This window comes from Aegilops tauschii, chromosome 6, assembly GCF_002575655.3.
Source record: "Aegilops tauschii subsp. strangulata cultivar AL8/78 chromosome 6, Aet v6.0, whole genome shotgun sequence".
In the NCBI taxonomy this organism is placed as follows: Eukaryota; Viridiplantae; Streptophyta; class Magnoliopsida; order Poales; family Poaceae; genus Aegilops; species Aegilops tauschii.
The window spans coordinates 476,058,682-476,069,076 of record NC_053040.3 but is presented as its reverse complement, the minus strand read 5'-3'; the positions used below and the strand labels follow the sequence as shown (position 1 = coordinate 476,069,076).

Sequence of the window (10,395 nt, the reverse complement as noted above, 5' to 3'; positions counted from 1 at the left end):
CCCGGGAAAGGCACCGGAGACAGCGGCAAGTGGCAGCGGAACCTCGTTCCGACGGACGGGCAGACGCGTCGATAGATCTTGTGCTCCAACCTTCCGTTGCCTGGCGCATTTCTGGGTGGGTTCAGACTCGAGGCCTGCATCGTATTCGTGCGGGTGGGCTGATCGGTGGGTTCTCGTACGTGGCCAGCTAAGACATGGATCCGTGCCTGTCGGTTTGTCGTCGCCTTGCGCTGCTGCTGCTGCTGCTGCTGCTACGCTATCCCTGCACCGCACCGCCGTTTCTGTCCGTGTTCGCTCCTTCTGTTCGCACCGCCGTTTCTGTCCGTGTTCGCTCCTTCTGTTCGCTGCCCGGCGGTGGCTGTCGTTGGAAATCAACTTCTGGTACGTAGTTTCTTTGTTACCGACAAGGTAATTACCACTACTAGTAGTTCGTTAAGCTTCTGGTGGATCTACATGACATGCTGGCTCGGTTGAAACTTTGGCAATGTTTGAACGTGGACACCGTCTTAGACGACGGCTCCATTTACACGGCTTAATAATTACGGTATTTTTTTTAGAAACCGCTGTAATTTATTCATGCTCGTAACAATTACAGGTACGATGATTTGGATCTAAGATCCAAGAAAATAAGTCCTATGACTAAGAATTACAATCAAACCAACAAAGAAAGTTTGACTCCACAACATAAACTCATCAGATCCGATTTGGATTTGCGAGGACAGAAAACTCTTTAATCTCATGGCACCGCAAAAAAAACGAGAGTAAATTTATTATCACAAAATACGATGATTACTAAGCGATGACGATAAACGTAGAACTCTTTAAGATGTGAGGTCCCCTCACCTCTCGGCGCCAAGATGGCAGCTGGATGTGAGGGGACCAAAAATTTCCTTATTATGGTACTCCCTCTGTCCCAAAATTCTTATCTTAAATTTGTCTAAATACGGATGTATCAAGTCACGTTTCAGTATTAGATACATCCGTATCTAGACAAATCTAAGACGAGAATTTTGGGACGGAGGGAGTATATATAAATAAGTTCCGAATTATGGAGTGCGGGGCGTTTTGCCTGCCAGGCTCAGATGACCAGGCATAAACAGTAAATTCATTAAAAATAGCAAAAGAAAATATTTTTTTGTTGAAATATGCCTGAGTGCATGATGTTCATGCTAAATTTGATAAAGTGTGGACATTTGGGGAGCTCTTAGTAAAAAAAACAAATTCAAGCCCATGAGAAAGTTTGAAATTCTGAACTGTTCGGATGTCATTTTGTCTTTTTGCCACAGGCTTCTCGAATGTCCAAACTAGCATCACGCACTGGATCATCTTGCAGCACACAAAAAAAGCCAAATTTCCAAATTATCTTGCAATTTTAAACGATTTTACTATGCAATGGTGCAGATGAGCTCGGGCTCAGAATTGGATATTCAGTGCAGCAATCTTTTCTAAGAGGGGATAAACCAATTTCTGCGCTTGCTTTTCCCTCTCACAAGGCGACTAGGGGAAATCCTTTGCTTCCCCCAATCTATACCGGCAAGCCCGTGGATTTGCCCTTTCACCGCCTGCTGCTTCAGCGGCTGGTGATGAAAAGAGGAATCCTGGTGCCTCCGCTCCGGCTAGTAGATAGATAGGGTTTCACTCCTAGTAGATGGACGTTTTTTTCTTTGAGTCAGTCTTCTGGGGTTTGATCCTCTTTAAGTTCGTTTGTCCGAACGAATTAGACGGAGCTTCGGTGTGGATTCCTGCCAGCTCCTCGGACAACGAGGTTAGAGTTTCTCGCCATGCGTACGCAACAACGTGATTTGATGTTAGTTTCTTGAGATCAATTCAAGAATTCAACGACGGGGGCACGTGCAAGAACACTCACTATTCGGCTGTCATCGTCAAGGTCAGGCCCTCTCCGGTATGAGAATGGCTACGGACCCTTCGGCGGCTCGTTCTTACAGTGCCAGTGGTCGTTCGGTGGTCCATATACATCAATGTAGTTTTTATCATGTAGTATTTTTGATGAATCCTTATAATACATATGATCTCTGAAAAAACAATTTGTTTGTGTGCTTTCCCTTTCGCAGGTCCCGATTATAGAAACGAGACATAGAGAAAAATACCATTCCTGCTTTGTCCATTTCCTTTTCCATTTCAATACTCCAGCTCATCCTCAGTTCCACTTCCACGCACAAAAATAAATAGACAACGAGTATGCACCGCAACAGATTAGATTTTTCTTTGGAAGCGCGCAACTGATCACGCGTCGGCGTCGCCAACCCGCTGGCCGGTTTACCCATTTTGAATTAAAGAAATCGATTAATTAGCCGAGCACCAGCACAGCAGAGCAGCCAGCAGCAAAGGCGAAAGGGAAGCAGCACAAAAGAAACGAGATTATTGCTCTCCCTCCCCTCGCACCCGCCTACCCTCCGTAGCAGCGAGCGACAACTCAGGGAGACGAGACGAGAGGAAAGCGCCCCCGCCCCGCCCCCATTCCTCGCTCGCACCCTTCCGCCTCGCGCCCACGCGTGGAATCCCCTTTGACTCGCAGCTTCCCCCGCCGACGCCCGCCAGCCGCGCCGGCGCGGCTGCCGATCCGCCGCCCGTCCCGCCTCCTCACTCAGGTTCGCCGACCGCACGCCCCGAGCTTCTCCATCTCTCCGCTGCTGCTTGCTTCTGATTGCTGCTCCAGCGCGGCGCCGCCCGATCCGCGCTCGGGGCCGGGGAATGGCCGGATCTCACCCCGGGGGACAGGGGCCTTGTCGGCGGCGCCCGCTAGATCTGGGGCGGGCGCGCCGTACGGACGCACGCACGCCGCGGCGAGTTTTCGAATTCACGCGGATCTCCTGCCCGTTTCTGCTGTCCCGCTTTTCGTGCCGGATTCTCCCTGCTCTGTTTGGTTGTTAGGATCGTTCGCTGTTTTGAGCTTGCTTCGCGGCGATGATATGCCTGTCCACTACGCTTCATTTGGCAATCGGAGTCGAAATGGTACCGTCTGGGTAGGTGGCAGCTTGGATCTCACCAGCAATGGATTCTGCAGGTCTCCTACCGAGGAGGAGGAGGAGCAGGAGGAGGGGACGCCCGGGTGCGCGCAGGGGGCTAGCTAGATTCGGAAGGGCGCCATGAAGAAAGTGTTCGACCAGACGGTCCGGGACCTGTACGTGACCTCCATGCCATCTGTCCGTGTTCATTCGAGAGAGAGTTGTTCGTTTGCCAACAATAGTATTTATTCGTTCTTGTCTTTCTCCTTGCAGGAAGCGGGGGGTGAATAAAAAGGTCCTCAAGGTGCCTGGCACGGAACAAAAGGTGAGGAGATCTCAGGCCCTCTTTCATGCACGAGCATGTGTTAAGCATGCTGTTGCCAAATTCGTCTGATTGCTCACTGCATACATCCAGTTGCTATGAAGCATGATGTTAATATGAGACTGCTCTTGTATTAATCCTTTCCACGCAAACCACCTGAAACAGATACTTGATGCCACAAGCAACGAGCCGTGGGGCCCACATGGATCCCTCCTGGCGGAGATCGCCCAAGCAACGCATAACTAGTACGCATTTCATGTTTCTGCTATTCGTTTGCCGCCTCGCCGAACAGTGCCCTGCTTTCCTGGTTCTAATGTGCTTTGCGTGTTTGCAGTCATGAGTATCAGATGATAATGAATATCGTGTGGAAGAGGGTCAGTGATACCGGTAAAAATTGGCGGCATGTGTACAAGGTATGGTCTTCTCTACAAACGCGAGTGGGCGGGGGAGACTAATCTTGATAATGCGCTGGACAGTTGAATCTGATGCTGTATTTTGCTCTTGTGTAGGGATTGATTGTCCTAGATTACCTGGTAGCACATGGAACCGAGCGAGTTATTGATGACATAAGGGAGCATTCTTATCAGATATCGGTAATGCTATCGATCCTCTTTCCTTCCGTACTACCTGCTTGAAGAACCACATAAGCATCTCATCTTACGTTCCTGCATCATACTTGATTGATGCTCTAACAAATATAACTGGAATTGCAGGCACTAGCTGACTTCCAGTATATCGATTCTAGTGGGAGAGATCAAGGTAGCAATGTACGACGGAAATCCCAGAGCCTCGTTAGTTTAGTTAATGACAAGGAAAGGATACTGGAAGTTAGGCAGAAAGCACTTGCTACCAGAGACAAGTGAGTGTAACTTTATACTATGTGTGCTTCAAATATCTGATCGGCACATACTGTCTCATACACATGTTTGTTATGCTGACTAGTTGTCTGTGTTTCTTTATAGGTATCGGAGTGCATTTGCCACGAGTGGGCCACACAGGAGTCCAGGTGGATATGACAATGACCGTGATCGCTACGAAGGAGGTAGATATGATAACAGGAATGGCTATGGGAGGGAACGAGATGGGTATAGAGATGATGACAGATACAGTGGCGCTGGAGATACCCCCAATAGGGATGGAGATCGTTATTCTAGGGACTCTAATGAACGCAACAGGGAAGATGAATACAGAGGAAGTAATAGCAACCCTGAGTATGCAGAAGGATCAGGCCGCAGGAGCTACGGTGATGAGGAGGCTTATTCATCCCGGTCCGTTTCATCCCTTGTTTCGATCTAACATTCTTAAGCGCTGATTATAGGAGGGTCAACAGATGATTTTCAAGATTGTTTTTGTGTATTACTAATATAATGCCATTTATGTTAAACATCCTCCTGTTTCTGTTACAGTGGTCGTGGCAGCAACGCTGATGCGCCTACTCAGGATGAGAGGTAAAAATGTAGTGTTGTTGAGTACTTACCTTTTAGCTTGTCCTTCCGGAGCTAGCTGTCTTAAGTTCTACCTGCTTTAACAGGCCTATTGAGCGGAAGGCTTCTAACCAGCAGATTGCTTCACCACCAAACTACGAAGATGTCACAGGAGATACCCAGGACAATCATCATGATGAAAGGTGATGATTCTATCCTACAATTTATAATCTGTAGATAGAATAATGACATCGGGAATCTGAGCCATCCATCCATTTCAGAAATGGAGGGAGTGTGCCTGCTGTTGCACCAAAGGTGTCTTCTCCATCTGTTCCTAGAACAAGCTTTCCCCCAGCCCCAGGGCAGGTGAATGGTGTTCATGATAAGCCTGTCGAGGTTGTAGCTGCACAACCACCTGCTCCTGCTGCACAACCACCTACGCCTGCTGAACCGAATGGTTTTGATGAGTTTGATCCACGTGGATCAGTACCAGGTATAGTTTGTACTCTTTTAGCAGTCAATGTGCTCATGACTAAACCAAAGTTACGGAAAATAGCAAGGATTTTTGTTCTGTTTCTTTATAAACTGTACAAGAAGAACAGTTGCATGGAAGAATTTTGACTAACTGGCACGTTGCTGTTATAACTTTTTTGGTGGTTACGAAATACTTATTTCTTTCATATATGTTTTCTTTCAGATGCTTCACCTCCGGTGAATACCTCACCGATAATGAATAGCTTTGAGATGGATTTGTTTGGGTCAGATCCTATTGGTGCGCTGGCTTTGGTTTCTGTGCCTCAGCCGACTGACGTCCCAAGTGTTGAGCCATCATCAAGTTCAGGTTTTGAAACGGATAGTTTTATGGGCATGCCACCTGCTTCTACTGGATTCAGTGAGGTATGAATCTGTAGAACTTAGTAACTTACTGCCATTTGCATAAACTAGCGCCGATGATAATGGGGATAAGATACAATTTAGACTGGACTGTTTCATAAGTTCTTGTGTCACTAGTTTACTTAAAGTAATTTAAACTGCCATACAATTCCTTGAAATTTGACATACTGGATAAGTTAAGGTAAAAATATTACTTAGCATAGTTGTTAAAATGTGTTTATCCTTCGTGCATCTGGAGTAATGTTGGCTAAATCTCGCGCAGTATAACTTTTCTGAATTAAACGTGAAGTGACTTCCTTTGGTGATGGAATGACTGTTGTGTTCTGTTTTAATATGGTCATAATAGCCAACACAAGCAGACATTCAGCTTTTTCTATTGTATTTAAACATTGTAGGCAATTGATGCTTCAAATCCTTTTGGAGATCCTACTCCTTTCAAGGCAGTTCAAGAAGAGAATCATGCAGCTTCTCAGACAAATGCGACCCCTGCTGGTTCATTCCAGGCCACAGGACCTGGTGCAGATGTAAATCCTTTCCAGCCTGCTTCATCCACTAGCTTTGGTTTTGAAGATACTCTCGGCGATCTCAGTTTTGCATCCAATGCCGCACCTGGACAACAGGATATTTTTGGAAGCACCACCTCCTTACCTTCAGGGGTTTCACATGCAAATCCGTCCCAGCAGGCACCCCCGGCTTATGTTCCCTCCCAGGCATCTCAGCCTATTACTCATGCTGCTCCCATGTTTGCTCAGCCACAAGCATATCCTGCAGCCACAAACCCATCATCATTTCCTCAGGCTGCTGCGCCATCATTTGCTCCCCCACAGGCACCTCAACATGCTGCACCATCATTTGCTCCTCCACAGGCACCTCAACATGCAGTTCCCAATCTACCATCAGGCCCATCAAACTTCTATATGCAACCGGCTTCAGGGACTGGCGTTAATAGCCTGCCTGGGATTCCTTCGCAGAATGGAGCACCACCATCCTATGCTCCTCCACAGTCTTCTCATCTTCCACCTCAACATGCACCTCAGCAAAGCTTCCACCCACAAACTGCTGCACCAGCACCACAGGCACCATCAATTTCTCGAGGGGCATCTCAGCCCTTTGGTGCCCCAAATTCAGTGCCATCTGGTGCCAGCACTCCTTTGCAGTCAAGTTTATCAGCTCCCCCAGAAACACTAATTTCAGCTTTGCAAGTTAGTCAGACCCAGCCAGTGAAGAAATTTGAGCCCAAATCTACAGTTTGGTCTGATACATTGACCCGGGGTCTTGTCGATTTCAACATTTCTGGCGGTAAGTGGCTTTTCTATGCGCCTGCAATGTCCTCGTTCTGTTTTTGTGTGTCCTGACCTAATTGTATGTTGTTTTTTTACAGCAAAAACCAATCCACATGCAGATATTGGAGTGGACTTTGATTCAATCAACCGCAAGGATAAAAGACAAGACAAGAAGATCTCTCAAGCACCTGTAGTATCTACGATCACCATGGGCAAGGCAATGGGATCTGGCTCTGGCATTGGTCGAGCTGGTGCGAGTGCCGTTGCACCCCCTTCCAACCCAATGGGTGCCGGGCGGGGTGTCGGTATTGGTGGTGCTGGTTATGGTGGCGGAATGGGAATGAACCGGCCAATGGGGATGGGAATGGGAATGGGAATGAACCAACAACCCATGGGAGTGGGGATGGGGATGAACCAGCAACCGATGGGGATGAACCAACAACCCATGGGAATGGGCATGGGGATGAACCAACAACAGATGGGAATGGGAATGGGGATGAACCAACAGGGTATGGGGATGAACATGGGCATGGGCATGAACCAGGGGATGGGGATGCGGCCTCCTCAGATGGGGATGGCTCCGGGCGGCATGCCTGGCGCTGGCTACAACCAGATGGGTGCTGGATATGGCGGGCAGCAGCCTTACGGCGGGTACAGGTGAGATTACACAGGCACAGCGAGGGTTTGAGAAAACAGTTTAGCAGGCTTTCGGATTTTGCTCACCTGGGTTTCCCTTATGTATGATTGATTTCTTTTGTTGGGGGGTATAATTTTTATCACTATTCTTTTTCCTATCCATCCATGTTGGATATACTGTATCTACTGAAATGTATCGACATGGCACTGCCACAACTGCCGCGTTGTGTTTGGATGCAAAGCCACATGATATTCCAAGCTTGGTTGGTTGTAGTTGTATAATTCTCTATAGGCTACTCTTGTCACCAAACATATGTTATTTGTTTCAGCGTTCTTGCTGGATAGGCAATAAAAGGATGTACTACCATTTTGTTGAATTTCTGTTCGCTCCATTTGAATAACGCATGCTATCATAGATAGATTTGTACTTGATGAAACTTTTGAGGAAAGAAGATCTGGAACTTGAGGCGTTTGGTACAGTAGTAAGTAGGAGTACAAATCAGAGTTTTGAGAGGTCGGATGTGCAGCAGTTCATGAAGGCATCCTTGTCTTGGCGGAAGAGCGAAACGTAGGCGTCCACGCTGCTGCCGCCGACGAAAGACGCCACGAGGAAGACCACGCCCTCCACCGGCACGTAGCTGGGCATGAAGAGGAAGGGCCGGCCGCCGCCCAGGTCCAGGTCATAGAACGGGAGCCGCACCCAGCTGTTCACCTCGACGTTCGGGCTCAGCACCATGTCCGCCGCGTCGGCCGTCGGCACCAGCCGCTCCTCCTCCACGGCCCCGGAGCAGGCGAAGTCGATGAAAGACCTGTAGTAGGCGTCGTCGACCCGCGCAACCGCCCGGCGGATGAGCTCCGCCGCGCGGCGCAGCGGCATGTCCACGAGCTCCCGCGCGGTGGCCGTCGGCCGCGCCCAGAGCACCACGTTGCCGGTGTACCCGTCCGGCACCGGCGGGCTCATCCGCCCTCGCCCGTCCACTCCGATGAGCAGGGCGGTGGCGTCGCGCCCCTCGAGCCCGCGCGCCCGCGTCACGCACCGCCACAGGCACGCCAGCACGCACTGCACGGTGCTGTACCGCGCCCCGGCCGACGCCTGCGCCTTCAGCTTCGCGATGCGCTCCGCGCTGAAGTGCACCCTCTCTACCACCACCACCTCCTCGTCGTCGTCGCCGCCGCCGGCGTCGTCGTCCTTGCGGGCGTCGTATGGCTTGAACTCGACGACGCGGTGCTCGTGCTCGATCTTAGGCGGGCTGCGCGGCGCGAAGAACGACGGCCGGTCGTGCACCGGGGCGGGGTCGATGGGGGCGCCGCGCGTCGCCTGGCCCCACGCGAGGATGAAGTTGCAGAACCCGCGGCCGTCGGCGACGGTGTGGTGCACGGTCAGGCCGACGACGAGGGACCCGCACGCGAACCGCGTGGCCTGGACCAGCATCAGCTCGTCGCCGCCGCTCGGGTGCAGGCTCAGCGCCGCGGGGGTGGGCCGCAGCGGCATGACGCTGCCGAGCGCCACGCCGGCCGTCGCCTCGACGAACCGCGAGCCGGCGTCGTTAAGGAGGATGGCGCGGCGGCTGCCGTCGGCGTCCCGGGCGAGACGCCCGGCGAACTCGCGGTACTCGACGAGGGCCCTGGCGAGCCCGGCCTCGAGGACGCCGTTGGGCGGGGCCGGCGGGTGGAAGGCGTAGATGACGGAGACCTGCGTGTCCAAGTTGGCCTTGTCGAACACTGACAGCGGGACGACGTTCGCCGTGAACGGAGGAGCCACCGGGCGGTGGCCGCCATAGTCAGGCTTGATGGACTTGGATGACTCCACTGTGACCTTCATACGGCGCTAGCTCAACTTACGAAGCTACGAAAAAATGTTGCACGCATGTACACGAGGAAGATGGGATGAACAAAACTAGCGCGAGCGCAAGCAAATATAAGAGCATCGACTCGCCCCAAACTCGCCTCAAACGTTCGGGTGTACAACCCGGTCACTGGCCAGGCATAAAAATTTGATCCAAATGGACGCCACAAACGTCCGAGCTGACCGGCATCGCGCATATCCAGCTCAAATATGGGGCGCCCGTGCGCGTCCGCCACGTTGGACCCGACAGCCCTACAACACCTCAAATTGCATCAAATCCACCGTCTCACCCTACCAGATCATTTGTTCTCTGCTGTCTTCTTTCTCCTCTGCGGTGTCAGTCTCGCCGCTTCCCGCCGCGCGCTATCCGCAGCCGTTCCGAGCCTCCGCGCCGTCGCCACCGGCACAACACTCATCTCCCCTGTCCTCGCCACCGGGGACGTCGTCGCCGGGCCGGACGCCACCGTGATACGTCTGGCGACTCTCTGACTCCGCCTTGCGCTCTATGTGTTCGACACATTTTTCGACCTAGTTTTTTGTGATCTTTTTAGGGAAACGATGAATTCCGATGCTTCGTCGGACGAGCAGTATGGACCCATCAAAAGATTTAAGATGAGTTATTCGATTTATCGGATTCAGACGAAGAAGTGGACATGATCATGCTCATGAGCATGCAAGAGGAAATGGACAGGCAAGTGGAGCATATTCTCAACTTCAAGGGCTCAATCAAAGGGATACGAGTGATTAATCGGGATAGGGTGTCCGGAGCATGGGTACTGCAGAGGGAGTACTTTGCTCCGAACTCAACTTTCTCGGATGATCCATGGTTTCATCACCGTTTTCGCATGCGGAAACCATTGTTTTTGCGCATTGTGGAGGGAGTGGAGGCACACGATGACTATTTCAAGCTCACAAGGGATTGCCGCGGCCAACTTTGTTTCTCTGCTAAGCATAAGTGCATGACTGCTCTTAGGATGCTTGCACTTGATACTGCCGCAGAGGCCGTTGGTGAGATGGTCAGGAT

General features: G+C 51.0%; 2 protein-coding genes across 2 annotated transcripts; one reads left to right on the top strand and one right to left on the bottom strand.

Annotated features, from left to right (window-relative positions):
• Positions 1–2,216: 2,216 nt before the first annotated feature.
• On the top strand, positions 2,217–7,902 carry LOC109745155 (clathrin interactor EPSIN 2). Its single transcript, XM_020304296.3, has 14 exons — positions 2,217–2,609; positions 3,026–3,142; positions 3,240–3,291; positions 3,454–3,533; positions 3,623–3,701; positions 3,798–3,881; positions 4,002–4,147; positions 4,251–4,556; positions 4,695–4,736; positions 4,820–4,915; positions 4,994–5,205; positions 5,410–5,609; positions 6,002–6,905; positions 6,988–7,902. Exons 2-14 carry the CDS (start codon positions 3,108–3,110, stop codon positions 7,548–7,550), a joined length of 2,799 nt encoding a protein of 932 aa, XP_020159885.1. The 5' UTR covers positions 2,217–2,609; positions 3,026–3,107; the 3' UTR covers positions 7,551–7,902.
• Positions 7,903–7,917: 15 nt separating this feature from the next.
• Positions 7,918–9,456, bottom strand: LOC109745166 (agmatine coumaroyltransferase-2-like). Its single transcript, XM_020304304.4, has one exon. The coding sequence runs from the start codon at positions 9,345–9,347 to the stop codon at positions 8,025–8,027; it is 1,323 nt and encodes a 440-aa protein (XP_020159893.1). The 5' UTR covers positions 9,348–9,456; the 3' UTR covers positions 7,918–8,024.
• Between the last annotated feature and the right edge of the window lie 939 nt (positions 9,457–10,395).

Excerpts from the sequence above, each read along its gene's own strand:
- LOC109745155 (XM_020304296.3), top strand. The coding sequence starts at position 3,108 with ATGAAGAAAGTGTTCGACCAGACGGTCCGGGACCT. Across the intron at positions 3,143-3,239 it reads GACCAGACGGTCCGGGACCT|GAAGCGGGGGGTGAATAAAA; the intron begins GTACGTGACCTC and ends TTCTCCTTGCAG. Across the intron at positions 4,557-4,694 it reads GAGGAGGCTTATTCATCCCG|TGGTCGTGGCAGCAACGCTG; the intron begins GTCCGTTTCATC and ends TTTCTGTTACAG.
- LOC109745166 (XM_020304304.4), bottom strand. The coding sequence starts at position 9,347 with ATGAAGGTCACAGTGGAGTCATCCAAGTCCATCAAGCCTGACTATGGC.